General features: G+C 43.9%; 1 protein-coding gene across 5 annotated transcripts in view; it reads left to right on the top strand.

The window, feature by feature from the left end:
* Window positions 1–17,430, top strand: part of CLIP1 (CAP-Gly domain containing linker protein 1) — a 59,525-nt gene that overhangs the window by 33,025 nt on the left and 9,070 nt on the right. For 2 of the 5 annotated variants that reach the window (XR_010030135.1, XR_010030136.1), the window contains exons 10-20: window positions 362–466; window positions 1,796–2,740; window positions 3,839–3,955; window positions 4,828–4,885; window positions 5,118–5,201; window positions 5,792–5,948; window positions 6,509–6,674; window positions 6,764–6,979; window positions 11,354–11,491; window positions 12,581–12,687; window positions 14,935–15,058. Coding sequence is in view for 1 of the 5 variants with exons in the window: in XM_063173026.1 (XP_063029096.1) it covers window positions 1,796–2,740; window positions 3,839–3,955; window positions 4,828–4,885; window positions 5,118–5,201; window positions 5,792–5,948; window positions 6,509–6,674; window positions 6,764–6,979; window positions 7,993–10,224; window positions 11,354–11,491; window positions 12,581–12,687; window positions 14,935–15,058 (4,344 nt within the window). In the remaining 4 variants the exon portion in view is untranslated. Of the gene's footprint in view, window positions 1–361; window positions 467–1,795; window positions 2,741–3,838; window positions 3,956–4,827; window positions 4,886–5,117; window positions 5,202–5,791; window positions 5,949–6,508; window positions 6,675–6,763; window positions 6,980–7,992; window positions 10,225–11,353; window positions 11,492–12,580; window positions 12,688–14,934; window positions 15,059–17,430 lie in introns of all 5 variants that reach the window. The other 3 variants (XR_010030138.1, XM_063173026.1, XR_010030137.1) reach the window with 3 other exon arrangements.

The following is a 17,430-nucleotide window of genomic DNA, read 5'->3' on the forward strand; positions in this document are numbered from 1 at the left end:
CACATTTATATATTTTTGACATAACTATTCTAATTTGTGCTGAAAACTTCATGTACTGATAAATAACTTCTACTCAGCTGCATGAAACTTTTTTTGTTCCCATTTCTCCGTTTGCTGTTCACTTTATTTATTTATTTATTTATTTTACACGGTTGATTTCATTTTTACACGCCCATCCATTCACACCTTCAGCCCATCCTCCTCATCCATAGCATTTTCCTGTCCATTTTCCCCCCCTTGCATCCTCTCTGCTCACCTGTTAGAAGGCTCTGGCAGCACGGCCTGCATGTGGCTCCTCCTCTTGTGCTGGCATGTGATGGTGGCACCGTTGTGTTCTCTTCCTCTCCCTCTCCACTAACAGACGCAGACCAAACTGGAGCATGCCCGCATTAAGGAGCTTGAACAGAGCCTGCTCTTTGAAAAGACCAAAGCTGACAAACTCCAGAGGGAGTTAGAAGACACTAGGGTAATGGTTTTCCCTGTTTGAATAACGAGCCTGATCTGTGTTGTGGAAGATTTCTGGTGGCACAAAGCCGGGGGTGACACGTGCTGGAACAGGTCCTTGCTCCTGCCGTAGCCAGAGCTGGAACACTGTAAAAAATTAGGATTAATTTTGAGCTTCCCTGGGGTGTGTGTGTGTGCCTGGACATGTGACTCGTGCAAGAACTCAGGTAAGATGTCTTCACACTGCAAAAGTAATCCAAAAAGTAGCAAGATGGGATCATGAGTTGACAGAAAGGAACATTCAATTAGCATGAGTTGACAGAAGGGAATATTCAGTAGCTCATTTTAAAAATTAGGACAGTTCATTAAACCCCAAAAAGCTAAGACTGAACATGCCAGTCCTTTTAACACAAACTGAGTATTTGGGGCTTGGTTCCTGAGCTCTGCAGTAGCTGCTGCACTGTTTGCTTTGCTAAATCATAGTTTGCAGTGGCTTTTTAGCTCTTCTTTTCCCCACTAATGATATAATCTTTTAATGATTATCTCAGTAATTAGTAATACTGCTGCCTGTCAGAATATAGCTGACCAAGTCAGAAGTCCAGCAGATGTCAATTTTTAAATAAAAATAGATACACACACACACACACACACACACACACACACATATATATTCATGCTCACACATGGGGATTTTCTTGAAGGTCAGGTATGATGAATAAAGAAACCCAGGATGAATATAAAACCAACAATTTAATGTGTAATAAGTACTTTTAAAGGGCAGCTGTGGGTAAGTGATATCTTTTCCAGGAGGTCAAAGAAGTAACTTCCTAATTAGAATTAATTCTGGGAGCTTTTCTGTAGCAAAAACTGCTCCAGCAGTCAGTGAAAAGCTCAGATAGTGCCAGGACACTTTTTTAGAGAGAAGGAGATATAGAAGGGATTTCAGAGGATTTATCAGTTCAAAATGTGTTTATCAATTTCTGACAGTCTTATAGCTGGTGTGAGATGAATTTGGAAGAAATTATTTCAACAAAGTCCTCAAGATTCTCCATTCTTTTCCAGTCTGCCTTAAAATGGTTCTGAGGAGCATTTTGTTAATCATTGATAATACCCATCCGGGTAGTTTGTAAATTTTTTAGTAATTTATTTCTAGATACTACCAGAAGAACAAATTTTAGTAAATTCTATGTTTCTAGACAATAAAAGATGTTTGTCATATGAACTGTGGACATTTTTCCCTTTGTGAAGCAATTTGCAACGCTCAGTGGAAGCTTTTCAGCAAGGCCTGAGTGTCTCTGTATGAAATGTGTCTTTTATAATTCTTCTTTTCTTAAAATGCTGTTGATCACAGGTGGCCACAGTGTCAGAGAAGTCCCGGATCATGGAGCTGGAGAGGGACCTGGCACTGAGGGTGAAGGAGGTGGCTGAGCTCCGAGGGAGGCTGGATTCCAGCAAACACATCGACGACGTGGACACTTCCCTCTCCCTGCTCCAAGAAATCAGTTCTTTGCAAGAAAAAATGGCAGCAGCTGGCAAAGAACACCAGAACGAGATGAACTCGCTGAAGGAGAAGTTTGGCCTTAGTGAGGAAGCCTTGCAGAAAGAGATCAAGTCCCTTTCAGCTTCAAATGAGAGGATGGCAAAGGAAAATGAATCCTTGAAAAGCAAGCTTGACCACGCCAACAAGGAGAATTCTGATGTGATTGAGCTGTGGAAGTCCAAGCTGGAATCTGCAATTGCCTCCCATCAGCAAGCAATGGAAGAGCTGAAAGTTTCTTTCAGCAAAGGTGTTGGGGCTCAGACTGCAGAATTTGCTGAGTTAAAGACTCAGATTGAGAAGATGAAATTAGACTATGAGAATGAAATGGCAAATCTAAAACTGAAGCAGGAAAATGAGAGATCTCAGCACCTGAAAGAGATCGAGTCCCTGAAAGCAAAACTGGTGGCAGTCACGGAGGAGAAAGAGCAAAACCTGGAAAGCCTGAAGACCAAACTGGAAAGTGTGGAAGATCAGCACCTTGTAGAAATGGAAGACACTTTAAACAAATTGCAGGAAGCTGAGATAAAGGTAAAGGAGCTAGAGGTACTGCAAGCCAAGTACAATGAACAAACCAAAGTTATTGATAGTCTTACACCACAGATCAAAGCTGCTGAAGAAAAGCTTTTGGACCTTGCTGCACTTGAGAAAGCCAATTCTGAAGGTAAATTGGAAATCGAGAAACTTAGCAAGCAGCTTGAGGCAGCTGAGAAACAAATTCAGACTTTAGAGACTGAGAAGGGTGATGGAATTAGCCAGGTTTGTATCAACATCCATCCTTTTGGTTTTCTTTTGCTTTTATTTTACATTTGTACCCTTTTAATCTGCTATAGGAAATACATCACAGAAAAAAGGAGTTTTCCTGAAGGTGTATCTTGGGACCATCTGAGGAGGTTTAGAGGAGCAGGAACTGGGTCCTGTCTCAACAGGTTTTGCTGCTCCACCTGCACCAATCAGCAAAAGGAAAAAATTCCTTCTGCACCTCCTTGCTGCAGATCTGGGCATGTCTGTGCTGAAATCTTCCTGTTGTGGAAAAGTTGTTGGCTGGTTTGGGAGAGGGTCCACACACCCTAGGGCTTTAATCTTTGGAGATAGACAAGGGGGACTTGGGACTCAGTGGGGAAATATTTCCTTCATTACCTTTCCCCTCCTCTGACAAGGTGATGGGAGAGGCTTTTAAAACAAAAGAAAGCACAGAAAATCCTGGTGGAGCTTTTCTTTGGGCCCAGGCTCTGCAGGGATGGTTTTGGCACTGTTTGACAGCACTTTGGGGCACAGACTGCAACTTGGTGCAGGATTTTCCTTGGGTTTGGATGAAACCTCTGTAAAGCTGATGACAGTGAAGAGTAGTGGGGAAATAACTGGAAAAAGCTCCCTTAAACTCTTCACAGGTGGTTCCAAGATGTGAAATTTTTACCTTGACTCCTTTTGAGGCCACACTGGATTTCTGCACTGGGAGTGCTCCAGAGATTCCCTCCCTGTGTGTGTATTGATCTGATCAGCCAATTGAAGCACAAATAAAAAAAAACCAAAAGTACTGATTGAACTAATGCTGAAACTTTGAAATTGTGAGTGTATTCAGAAATTCTGCCATTAAATAATGTGTTCACAATCAATGCCAAAAGAACTAAATTGTAATGATTTCAAATCTATTCCAAGATGCAATTAGTGCTGTGATGTATGCAGTCATCAGTGGAAATCAGCTTCACATCATGGTTTTTTCTTAATTTTCTTTTATTTTTCATCTTAGAGTGATTTTGATATTACAGTTATTTCTTTCAGATTCACCTTTTAATTTTCCCAATTTTTCATTCATGTTTCTCATTTTATTTTACTCCATTTCATCACCTTTGTTAGGCCAGTAATCTGGCCAAAGAACTGCAGGGCAAAGAGCAAAAGCTTCTTGAATTTGAGAAAAACTTGAGTGCAGTAAATCAAGTTAAAGATTCTTTGGAAAAGGAACTTCAAGTTTTGGTGAGTAATACCCCAAAATTTTGACTTTACTCTTTGGATTTTGGGTTTCATGGTGAGAGTGTCATGGAAATCTGTGGATCAGCTCTGAGCAAAGCCTTCCAAAGGTGTTTTACTCATGGAAAAAATGGGGAAGGGTTTGTGGTTAATGGGATCTGCCTCAGAATAAAAAGAGCATTTCACCTCAGTCCTGCTTTATCAGGTGTTTTGTCTAAATAGAACTCATCTATTTATGGATTGCAGATAAAATTAAACCAAATCAAAAGCAGCAGCAGTTTAAATTTAGGAACACTTAATGGCCCCTTATTGTAGCTGTTGTGCCAATTAATGCTTGCTACACGCTTCTTATAAATGGTTTTAAAAGACATTTCTCATTTACATAAGTTTCCAAATGCTGTCTTGTTGGGTGGGGTTTCCCTGAGGAACTTCACTGGCATTAGTAACAAAACAATGGGAATTTTGGTCTTTCCATGGCCAGTAGTAAATATTCAAACTCGGTGGAAGAGCCTCACTTGCATTCCTAAAAATCCTCCCTTTTCTTCACTGTCTGGCATCAATTCCTGCTGGTAAAGCTGGAGAACCCTGGTGGGGGAGGGCTCACAGGTGTCCCCTGTGCAGCCTGGGATAGAAACCCCAAATTCTTGTTTCCCACCCTGGAATCTGTGGCAGCTGCTGGAGGAGTTGCTTTAAATGTTGAGGGACTTGCAGCCCAGGCAAGGGAAATCTGTGCTAAGCTGTAACCCAAAAACTCGAGATCTCTTATGATAGGAGCAAAGATTGTTCTATTTGTCCATGAAAAATACCAAATACAAATTCAGTGGCTGAATTGTTCTGTTACTACCAAGCCTTACCTTAAGCTTCTATCAATTTTTCAGAAAGAAAAATTTACTAGTGCAGCTGATGAAGCAGAGAATGTTCAACAAGCTATGCAAGGTATGTGCTGCTAAAATAAACAGAGAACTAAAAAGCTGCAGAAATTAAATGCCAACAAAATGTGTTTTTTAAACACTTTCAAGCTCATAGCTGATGTCCCAGCAGTTTCAGGGGCTGTGGAAAGGACAGGATTATTTGTAGCCTCTCTGAAGGGTGACATACCTTGCAAGTAGGTAGAATTGTCTACATTTCAGTAGTTACTAACTTTGTTTTCCAAATTTTACTTGCCTAGAAACGGTGAAGAAGCTGAACCAAAAAGAAGAGCAGTTTGCACTCATGTCTTCAGAACTGGAGCAGCTCAAGTCTAGTTTGACTGGTAAGGAAGGGATGAAATGGAATGTTCTGGAAATGCCTCAGCCTTGTGCTCTGTAGCCTGCAGGAGGCTTTGCTGTGCCTTTCATCTCCTTAGATCTCTGTAAAACCAGTGCAGGGGGTTTGTGCCCTGGAGCAAACCTTGCCTGGTGGCAGAAGTGACCCCAAGGCTGCCCCTGCCCCTGGCAGTGCCTGCCCTACCCTGAGGCATTTTTCACTGCAGCTCTGTGCTCCCTTCCTTGTTCATTTTCTGCTGCTGTGGAACAGCTGAGGAGTGACTTCACCTGCAGGACCTGCAGGTCTCTTCCTCCACTGCCTCCTTCCCCTCTGGGACAGCAGAACTTGTACCAGCATCTCATGGCCTGGAGTGAAACACTTCTGAAACAAAGAGCTCCTGACCAGCTGCTCTTTGCTAAGAGTCCTTAACCTTCTGCTGCAGTTACCAGTTCAATCAAACATCATTTTTCTTTTTAAAGGGGTGATCTGTGAGGTCTGGAGCATCAGTATTGCTGGTTTTAGTTCTTTAGTTCTCCAGCTGTTCTTTGCATGCCCTTCCTGTAGAATTTACAGCTTAACCACCTTTGTTTTGCTCAGAGATGGAGAGGAAGCTGAGGGAGCGAGAAGAGAGGGAGCAGCAGCTGGTGGAAGCAAAAGCCAAACTTGAAAATGACATTGCAGAGATCATGAAGTCATCAGGAGACAGCTCTGCCCAGCTCACAAGGATGAACGATGAGCTGAGGTTAAAAGAAAGGTATTTCATCCCTGCCACATCTCCACTCCCACACTCCCAGCTTCTCATTTTATTTTTCTGTAAATATCTGAACAAGATGCTCCTGAGTGTCACATTGATATGACAAGTGAGCTTATTCTAGCAAACTAAATCAATCAAAGCAGTCTCCTGGGAGTGGTTTGAAGAGCATCCAACACTGATAATTCCAAAATTCTTACATAACATGCTTCTTACTGCCCACAGTAAATGACCTCTTGAAAAATCCAGACTGTTTTGTGATTGTGCTCCCTGATTATTTGATTACCTGATAAACTCAGTTCATTTAGATATATAAAAGACTTGGGTCACAATTTTGTGAGAGAAAATGTGGGGGGTTTTCCCCAAATAAAAATTGTGTGTACAATACTGGGGAGAATATAACTTGATCTTCCCTGTTTAGCAGAACACTATCTTTTAAACAATGTAATCTCTTTCTAAATGCTTGGTCAGAATATAGAACTCCAGCACAATCTTGGCTCTTTCATCTCTGTGCTTGTGGTGCTGTCAGCAGAAAGTGATGTTCTTTCATTTGCTCTTTCCAGGCAGTTGGAGCAAATACAGCTCGAGCTCACAAAGGCAAATGAAAAGGCAGCTCAGCTTCAGGAAAATGTGGAGCAGACAACCCAGAGAGCTGAGCAGAGTCAGCAGGAAACTCTCAAGATTCATCAAGCAGAACTGAAAACTCTGCAGGATCATTTAACAGACATGGTAAGAACAATTTTAAAAGCACCAAAACTGTGCAGAAAAATGGTCCCACTGCTGCTTGAACTGTGTTTTACTGTCTTACCTTCCACCAGAAAAAGCAGATTGAGAGCAGCCAACATCAGTACAAAGATCTTCAGGCAAAGCATGAAAAAGAAGTTTCTGAGCTGGTGGCTAAACATGATGCAGACATCCAGGGGTTTAAGCAGAACCTGCAGGATGCACAAGAGGCACTGAAAAGTGCCCAGAGGAAAAACAGCGAGCTGGAGGCACAGGCTGAGGAGCTGCAGAAACAAGCAGAGCAGGCCAGAGTAAGTGGCTTTTGTCACTCTGCAAGTGACTTAAAGTTCAAATTTTCTGTCTCAGTGACTCGTTTTCTCTCTGCTTCAACCTTTCCTAGCCAGATTTTTGTAGTATTTCTGTTTTGACCTCTCCCAGGGTGTGTGGGTGTGGGTTAGGGAGGAGAAGCCCACAGGACAAACTGGTTGTTAGTTCTGCTCTCAGTTCCACAAGAGTTGATGAGTTCAGTTCTTTATTATCAGTTAACATTTTATGTTCATAGATCTGGCTCAGCACAGCCAGCTGGAGCCAGATGTCATCCCCTGGTTCTTTATATGCTTGCATTTTAAGATGCATTGTGAACTAGTTCATTTAGAAGTGCTACACACCTTTTATTTGTAGTATGATCTGCAGCTATTCAGTGTGTGTAGCTTGACTTTAGCAATTTTAATTTTTCCTCCCATTTCTTTGACTTTACTGCTTGCTTTCATGCCTCAGCAATTATTTGCTATAATCTTTGCTGTATGATTTAGCAAATTATTTAGTGTATAAATTGACACACAATATTGACAGCACTGATGTGGTGTTTTGAATTAAAGAGATAAAATTAAAGGGATCATGACAACATATTTATGTGAAAATCATGAGGAGGTGAAACTGAGAATTGCAAGTCAGTTTCTAATAGAACTCCTTGCATTTTAATTCATTTAGAGTCTCATGAAATCATTCTGTGGCTCCTCTGAACAATTTACAGTCAGTCAATTTATTGAGAGTACTTTTATAAATTACATGAAATTTTGGATGGAGGAACCTTTAAACCATGATAATTTTAATATTATTTAGCCACTAAAATCCTCTTGTGGATGATGTGTGTTCTGTAATGTAGCAGGGGTGTCTGCCAGCAGAGTTCAAACAGACACAGTGTGTCAGTGTATACACTTTTAAAACTTTAATTAAGTTGCTCTATTTGCCCTTAAAGCACAATTCTCATTTGTCTGCTTGACTTGATTTTTGTTTTCCCTTCCCCCCGACTTTATTTCTTTAGTCCTTAAGCTCTGTGTTAGCCTCCTCCAGAAAAGAAATCGAACAAATGTCAGACAAGATGAGGGCTTTGAGATCAGAAAAAGAGACTTTGGCACAGGAGGGGAATACTTTAAAATTAGAGAGAGGTCCCTTGTTATCAAAACTTAAAGAATTGGAATCAAAGATTTCGTTAATGCAACAAGACCAAGAAGAACTCAAGGCAGAAAATAAAAGAATCCTAAAGCAGAAGGAAGAAGCTGAGGCCAAAAGCCAGCAGGAGAGCACAGAAAAGGGAGCACTGGCTTCTGAAAAAAGCAAATTACTCTCTGAACTCGGGGCAGTGCAGGCAAAGCTGCTGGAGGCAGCTCAGGAGAATGAGGCTCTGCAGTCCTTGGAGTTAACCTTGTTCCAAAAGCTGGAGGAGCTTCAGGCCAGCAGAGATGCCATGGATGTGGCGTGTCAGAAACATGTCAAAGAATGGGAAGAGCTGGAGACTTATCAGAAGAGACTTTTGGGAGAGAAAGATGCAGCTCTAAAAGACAAAGATGAAGTTATCCAGAAGCTGGGAAGTTCTTGTGAGGCCCTGGCCAGAGAGCAAAGGGAGCTCCAGCAGCAAGTGTCAGCTCTGGCTGCAGAGAGAGTGTCAGCCCTGGGGGAGCTCTTGGCTCTGCAGGACAGACACAAAGCCCTGGAGGAGGAGCTGGGCAGGGTCTTGTCAGGCCTGCAGGAGGAGAAGGAGATGCTCCTCAAAGGCACAGAAAAGCTGCAAGTGAGCTTAGACCAGGCAGTCAGTGAAAACCAAGTGTTAAAAGTGAGAGAGGAGGAGATGCAAACCCAGCTCAGCAAAGCGAAGAAAGACACCCAGGAGCTGCAGAGTTCCCGTGAGAGCCTCACTCGTCTCCTTGAGGAGATGAAAGCCTCAAGAGACACACTCAGTTTGGAATGCAATCACTTACATCAGGAGAAAGAGGCTCTTTCCTCATCAGAACAGAGGCTTTTGGCTGAAAGGGAGCAACTTCTCAATGAAAATAAGGCAACTGCTGAGAAGCTTGTGAAGGCCTCAGCATATGCTGAGCTTTGTGAGAGAGTCTGCGCTGAGAAAATGAACAAGCTGACCTTGGAGAAGGAATCTGTCCTTCAGAAGTTGTTGCACTTTGAGGAGCACAATGAGGCTCTTCTCCAAGAGAGGAAGGAACTGGAGACAAAATACTTGGAGCTTCTTGGTGAAAACGAGTCCTGTGCAAAGGCAGTTTCTGATCTGAAGAGAGAACGTGAGCTGGACCTCCTGTCCAGGAATGCTCTGGCTGAAGAGAATGCCTCACTCCAAAATTCCATTGAAGCCCTGAAGGGAGAACTCAGTAAGAAGACTGTAGAAAACCAAGATTTAATGGCCTGTAAATGTGACCTTTCCAATCTTCTGCGGAAGGCCCAGGATGCCAAAAGAGCTTTAGAAGCTGAGCTGGCAGCTGCAGCACACACCAAGCAGGTCCTGTCGTCTTCCTTGGACACCTGCTCCTTTGCCAGGGAAATGCTGACCAGGGAGAGGGATGAGCTGCAGGAGGAGTGTCAGAAATTAAACAAAGAGGTTGCTCTTGTGAAAGAATCCTTAACCTTGGAAAAGGAAGCTCGAAAACTGGACGAGAAATCATTTCTGTTGGGACGTACAGAACTTCAAAGGAACATCTGCTCCTTGGAGAAGGAGCTAGAAGAGCTGAGAGAGAAAAACAAAGTTCTGGCTGAGAAAACACTTTCCATTGAGGAGAAAGAAAAGTGTGAAATGAAACTGGTGGAGATAATGAGAGAGGAACAAGTCATCTGTGCAGAGAAGGAGCATGTCACTGCCAACATGAGGCGGCTGAAGAGCAACTTTGCCTCCGTGTCCAGAACCGCGGCCGAGTTCCGGGGCGTGCACAGCGGCATCGCCAGGAAGATGGATGTGCTGGAGCACGAGATGGAGCTGATGGAGAAGGAGGGAACTGAGTACCTTCAGGACCTGGAGATCCTGAGGAAGGAGCAGAAAAATCTGCTCCTCAGTCAGGAGGGACTAGTGAAGGAGAAGGGGATATTATTCCAGGATTATTACAGACTCCATGAGGAGGTTAAACTTTTAGAACAGACTAACACTGACCTCTCAGGCAAATTGTTGGAGTCTCAGGGCCAAAATCAGATGCTGCAGGAGCAAATGAAAAATCTGATTTTGAAAGTAAAAGAAATTGAGACTCTCCAGGCCCGAGCAGTAGTACAGAAACCAGAGGTATTGAAATTCATAGTTAAAAGTCAAGTCTGGGGCTGGTTCTACTAATCCTGAGCACTAACCCTGGTGTCCTGTCTGCACCTCCCTGCACACTCAGCACTTGATAACACACTGCACTTGTGGGCTCTCACTGTGGTACCTGGGGGGTGTTACAAGTTGCAACTGTGAGTCTAAAAGACACTTTTTTTTCTTTTTTTCTTTTTTTTAAATATTTTTAACTACAAAAGCCTCTATTGTTGCTGAATGTTGCAAGAAAACAACATAAACTGTGAATAAAAGGAAGTTGTGTTCCCTGAATCTGTGAGGAGATGTGGAGCAGCTCCTTCTGCTGAAGGACTCTGCAACATAAAATTTAAAGTAGTGATAGATAATGTTTTCAAGTGGATCTTTGTGTAATTTTATGTGCAATTACAGCAAACTACCAACCTGAGTTACTCCAAAAATATGAAAGAATGTGCTGCTTCTGTAAATTGGATAAAAGCAGTGTGAGAGGAAGGGAAAATATTGACAATTCTGGAGTTCTTTTTATTCACAGAAATGTTTTGTATTCACCACCAACAAATTCTTTATAAAACACTTTGATTTTCAGTTTGTGTGGCTTGAAGCCCAGAAAATCACATGGAATGTAAATTGGGATCAGGAGATCCTATAGATTGCACCTGCCTAAGTATTTTAATATCATTGTGAAGTATTTCCTTTTTGAGACCATAATGAACAACACTGAAATAATGCAATAATTGGCTTTATCTCTAATTCCATTATTTTCCAAATATTTGAAGTTTTGTAAGCCCATATTTCTGAAAATACACCAGGCTGTTGGAAGTGAATATCTGTTGAATTGCTGCTGCCTAAAGAGGTGAGAGATCTGAGAGCAATCACAGTGGTGATAATGAGAAATCCAGGAATTCAAATTCAATGAGCATGGGGTTATAATCTGTTCCTGCATGGAATCGAATCTTCATTTCATACTTTGTGCAGCTCCTAAATTCAAATAAATTCCCAGTTTAAGTCCTTACTTACCTGGGAAGCAGCTGACAAACACGGAGCTGTGCATAAAGTATTGATCTTTTGCTGTCAGAGTTCCTGCTGGGAATAACTGGTTTTTTCCCCCACCTCCCTTTATGTCCAGGTGGCCAAACTGGCAGAAGATGTTTCCCAGGCAGTGGAGCAGGTGACCAAGGAGAAGGATGCCATTCACAAAGAGAAGATTGAAACTTTGGCCTCTTTGGAGAACTCGAGACAGACAAACCAGAAGCTGCAGAATGAAGTAATCACATTAAATGTTTATCTGTGGAAAGTTTTACCTGCTTTGTGAGAGCAGCTGTTGAATTGTAGAGAATTTAAATAGGCAGGAGAGGATTCTGCCATTTTCCCACTGTGAAAAATTCCTGGATGAGCACAGAGTGATGGAAAATGCACATGGTTTTTTGGTCATGGTTATTTTGTGTTTTGTGGTGTCGGTCCAAGGTGCAGCAGCTCCCGTTGGGATTTGTGTCCTGTCCATGTCTTCCCACCACTCTGAGCTGCTCCAGGGCCTGAGGAAGGGGAGGATGCCCTGAGCCTTGGCTGTTCAGCACTGCCAGAGCCCTGGGGGTGAGCAGCTGGGATCTGCCAGTGCAGAATTAGGATTGGTGACGTTCTTGTGGGAGGGGTTCCCTTCCTGGATTAAAAAAATCCACAGGGTCCTGCAATGCCATGAGAATGGCTGCAGATTATCTGTTATGTAATAAATACACTCTGGTGCATGCAAACAAATCAGCTCCATGAGCTGCTGGTGTTTCTGTGGGGGCACAAGCTCAGGAAATCCGTGCCCAGCACTTTGTCCCATGCAGCAACATCTCTGCAGGGAATTCATCTCCTGGGGGTGCAGGCACAGCATTCAGCCCTCCTGACTCTCAGAAAATAAGGTATGGAAAAGCAGAATTCATGAGTTAGCTTAGAGGCATCAAGATCAAGGGGACAGCTGGCTTTAGCAACAAGCTCTGCATTTAAAAAAGAAATAATGCTCTGAGTGCTGCAGCAGCTGATGGAGGTGCTTTGGGCTTTACCTTGGGGTGTTGGAATTCCCACATTCCTGGAAACTGCTCTCCAGTGGGCTTGGGGTTCTTTGTGCTGCTCTCTCTGAATGCAGAGTTCTTGTAACATTTGTAGTTGGACAAACACATCAGTCCAGACAGGCTGGGTTAATTTAGGGGCTAAAGATATTGATATATATATATATATATAGACAGATATAGATATAAGATATGTAAGATATCTATCTATCTATATCTATATCTATATCTATATCTATATCTATATCTATATCTATTAATGGTTTCATTGATGTAATGAGGATTTTTTTTTCCTCTTTAAGTTGGACATGCTTAAACAAAACAACCTGAAAAACGAAGAGGAACTTAATAAGTCAAAAGAGCTTCTAAATCTGGAGAACAAGAAAGTGGAAGAACTTAAAAAGGAATTGTAAGTATTTCACTATTAAATCTGTTCATTTTTGTGGGTACATTTACCTCTTCTTTTTTTTTTTTTTTTTTTTAATTGTCTTTCAGCAGCTTTCTGGTATCCTGACTTATAAAGCAGATATTGACTCAAAATTGTTTGCCAAATGTTTGGCATGTGCAAAACTTGCCATGAGAATGTTTCTACTAAATTACTGAAGGGAATTAAAGAAATCCTTGGAGAACAGTTTGAAACAATTTGTTTGTTGGAGGGTTCTGCCACCCAAGGGCACGAGATAATATTAAAATCTTTATTAGAAGAGAATTCTGATTTAATTACAAGTACACTTGGAGTTTTAGGTGGCTTTGCTTATAGAAACTTGACTCTGCTTTTGTTTTTCATTCATGGCTTTGTGAAGTTTTTTTCTGTGTATTTATTTCCTAAATGGTGTAAACCAAATCCTATATATGGGATATAAAACTTGAGTTAATTGTTCTTTATTTGAGCTGCTTCATTGAAAACCAACATTTGACATACTGCAGGCTCACAGTGTGTAACACTGGCCACTAACAAATGAACTGAAAGCATTTGAAATCATGAAATTTGCCCTGTGGAATCCCATTGCAGCAAAGCTGCTGCTGTGCCACAGGGAATAAAGATCCCAATGCTTGGGGCCCTGCAGGGCTGCACATCCCCAGCTCTCAGAGGGGTTGTACATTAAATCACAAACCAATTTCCACCTGGGCTCCCCGGGGAATTTCCTGGCTCATGGAGCAGGAGCTGGAATCTTGCTGACAGCTTAAGAGCAGCTCTGACTAATTATAATTATTGTAGTTCCATTTGTCATTTTGTGGCGTCTGTGGTGACACCAGGGCACAGGGGCCACCAGCTCACAGAATTCAGTGTCTGGCTGTGGCTTTGGAAAACCTGGAGCCTTGCACAGACCCCTTTGAGAAAGGCAGGATTTCTTTCCAGGAATTGTGGAAAGGCAGCAGATATTGGGCTGTAATTTGCCAGGCAGGAATTCTTTATAGGAGATGCTGCCTTGAGAATCTCCAGCACCACCAGGTGTTTCAGGACCCTGATCACTCTGAGGGGGTTAATTCTGTTCTTTCTTAGATTGAAGTGGCCTCTGATCATCAGAGCTGGCACCTTGGGGACAAAGGGAAGCTTGTGTAGTTTTTAATTGATCTTTAGTTGTTTTGTGTGTTGCCCTGTTTTAATGACAGTAAGAATTAGCCTGGTGCCAGGGATTCCTGAGCAGCAGAGAGCTCCAGTCCAGGGGGATGAGGGTGGGAATTTGCCCAGGTGAGACCAAGTAGAAGGAATGGTTGAAAAATCAGAGTCCCACGAGATGCTGAACTAAAATCAGACTTTTGTCTAAATGTGCCAACAGATCCTTGTATTTTGAAGTGCGTGAATAAGTTGGTGACGTAAGGGTTCTTCTCCTTCCCACAGTTATAAAAGTATTTTTAATATTCCAGTCAAGTCTGTAGTATTGGCACACAGGAGTACTGCATCTCCTTTTTTAAAAAACAGAAGAGTAATAAAAATTACTATTCAGTGAAATTAAGGGTATCTTTTGTGCTTTTTGAAAGATGTCAAATCTTAAAGATTTTCTGTTAGTCACTCATGTTACAGCCAGCATGCTAAATGTTTTTAAAAATTTGTTGCAAATCAACGTATTTAAGGGAACTATACTCATTAGTAGCAACACAGGTTGATGAAAGCTGCAAAGCCTTTTTTCCTTCAGCTTTGGTTTTGTCTCATTTGCAGTTTTGTGTCTGTTAAAATAATGGAATAGATAAGGTTTTGCTTCCTGTGATCCTGCACTATTGGATGTCAGACCTGACAGGGAGTAGTTAAATAAGTGGAGCTCAAAGCTCTTTTTTTTTTTTGTTGCCTTTTTTTCCAAGTTTTCTTTCTTTTTTTATGCTTTTGAGCAATTGTGTTTTACCTCTGGCTGCAAAGTTCAGTTCTGTGAGCAGCCCAGGCTGCAGACACGGCCAGCCCTGTGCCCTGCACAAATCCCAGACCCCAGCCCGTGGGAATCCCGGGTACCTGCAGCCCTGGCAGGCTCCTCCCGTCCCCGTGCTGTCCCCGGGGCTGTCCCCGCTGTTCCCGCTGCTGCCGGCCCCGTGACCCCGCTGGGTTTTGTGTATTTTGTGTGTTTTTTTGTGTATTTTGTGTATTTTTTCCCCGATGCGAGGCCGCCTCTCTCCCCCGGTTTCTGGCGTTGCCCTGGTAACGATGCTCTCTGTGTGCTCGCAGCGAGGCGCTCAAGCTGGCAGCGGCTCACAAGTCCCAGCAGCTCGAGGCTCTGCAGGAGGAGAACGTGAAACTGGCCGAGGAGCTGGGCAGGAGCCGCGACGAGGTCTCGAGCCACCACCACAAGGTAGAGCGGGGGGAGCCCGGCTGGAGAGAGCAGAGAGGGGCTGGGAACGCTCGGGAATGAACGTGGAAGCCACCTGCACGGGGAGGGTGGAAGTGCAGGCTGGCAGAAGGTTACATAAGCCGGGAGGGTACTTGGGAAGGCTCGGGAATGAGCAGAAATGAAACGTGCTTTAGCCAAGTGTATTAACAGAGAGCTGCTATTGCTGTCGGGAGTGATTTTGTTACACAACTGTGGAAATGTCCATCCACCACTGAGGAAATGAAGCTTTTTAATTCTTATTCCTGCTCTCCTCACTGAAAACAAAGAGGATTTAGGATGCATTTCAGAATACTGTGTAAAACTGTTTGGTTGCGCTTGTGTCTGCTCAAACTTCACCCTGTGCTGCAGCCAGGCAGTGTGACCCAGGGAACAGAACCCCTGCAAGGTGTTTTGCTGGTGATACTTAATTATTTTTACTTTTTACAATTATATCTGAACATGTTGTTGGAATCCTAAAATATGGGCAAGTTACTCAGCTTGTGTCACTGGTACTTGCCAGAAGATGAAACAGATTTACAGCCCCTAATGTGGTGGGTTTAGTTTGTGTGAAGCAGTTCCAGTGACAGGCATGCTGTGAAGGAATCTTTGGAAGATTGTATCCAAAAGATCCAAAAGCAGGGATGCAGGAGACTGAGGTTTGTGTCCTGCCTTTCTGGAGATCTCCTGTGCAGGGAGGGGATCCTGTTCCCTGTGACAGGGCACAGACTCTTCCACCCTGCAACAGGCTCAGTATTTTTAAAGCCAAGAGCTGATTTTTCCCCAAGGATCCTGTTTGGAAGTCCTGAGGATGGGTGACTCCAGCCCTGGCTAGTTTGTAAATCCCTTTAGCTGCTGGCAGGAGTGATGCTCAGGCTCCTTGGTCCTCAGGAGCCTCGGGAGGTGAGGAGCAGAGTCCCAGACGTGTGGGCTCAGCACTGACTCATTCCCCATCTGAGGAGCAGAGTGGGGAGGGCACATCCCAAACAGCCAGTGGGAGCTGCTCCCCACTCCCACAGGGTTTCCTAAATTATTTCAGAGTCCTTGAGGCAACCTGTTATTTTCAGAGAGAGTTGTAACTCCAGGATTGGGCAGCATTGGTCAAATCTTGTGCATTTTGTCACCCGGAGTGGCCCCGAGGGAGGGGCCCTGAGCCATGGCTGGCTGTGTCCCTGCCCTCCCTCTGTGCCTCCCTCGTTTGCAGCTGCCCTCGGGGAGCATTCCTGCTGTGGGGCTGTCAGCAGGGATCCCTCTCCCTGCCAGGACAGGCAGCTGCAGTGTGGGAGCACAGGGATGGATCCAGCACCTCACAAACTGGAGCTGTGTCAGCCCAGCCTGTCCTGCCCATGAGGAGATGCTCCAGGAGCAAAGATCTGCTGGAGCCTGGCTGCACAGCCTGTTTGCCTCCTTCAGCCCTTTGTGTTGCACTGTGTCCCCTGCTGGAACATGGGCTCTGCCTGGTGCAGTTCCCAAATGTTTGATTTGGGCTCTGGGATCTGGTGAGCAGCTCAGCCTCCCAAAATCCTGGGAGAGGCCTTTGGTACCCAACACCTCCCCTCTGCTGTCACTCCATGCTCAGAGGCCACAGGCTTTGGGCTCCCTGGGTTCAGGAAAATGTCACCACAGAGATTCCTCCAGGAGATGTTGGAGTGTCCATGGGGGCAGTGAAGGTTTCCCAGAGCCCAGGAGCTCCCAGAAATGTGGGCAGTGGGAGGAGAGCAGAGCACAGCAGAGCTCAGGCTGCAGAGGCTCTGTGCAGGTACCTGGGAATGCATCAGGAAGGGCAAACACAGGATTGGGAATTTGGAGCTGTTGCTGTGGTAACCACATAAATTCTAACAAGTGTGTTGTCAACTGGGTTAGACAATCTGTGGCTGCTTGTGACACACTTTGCAAATTTAATGAATCCTGTGTCATGAATGATTTATCTGGACATCTAAAGGTTAAAGTGTCTCATGCCAAAGATGCTGCTGGAGCTTTTCTGTATTGATCCATTAATAATTAGCTGATTGTAATTAGTTAAAGAGTCACATTCAGATAGATGCTGAGCTCGGGGAGCTTTCCTAGCCTCAAATTATTTGTTGTGGCATTTTGGGACCTCAGACCTGCTCAGGCATTTGGAGTTCATTGGAGAAGGTGTAGAAATACCCAGCAGCTCACCTGGCCCATCTTTTATTAACAGTGTGAAGGTCTGCTCTGAGTGTGCTGTAGAGAAATGCCAGAGCTGGCAGAGGACAAGGAATCCAAAAAACCAGCTGGGCAGGGCACGAGTGCCTTCATCTGCAGCGGGAGAGGGGCCTGGAGCCCAGGTGTCAGACCAGGGCTCTGGGGAAGCTGCAGCTCCCAGTTCTCAGGCT

This window comes from Melospiza melodia, chromosome 20 (assembly GCF_035770615.1).
Source record: "Melospiza melodia melodia isolate bMelMel2 chromosome 20, bMelMel2.pri, whole genome shotgun sequence".
Taxonomy (NCBI): Eukaryota; Metazoa; Chordata; class Aves; order Passeriformes; family Passerellidae; genus Melospiza; species Melospiza melodia.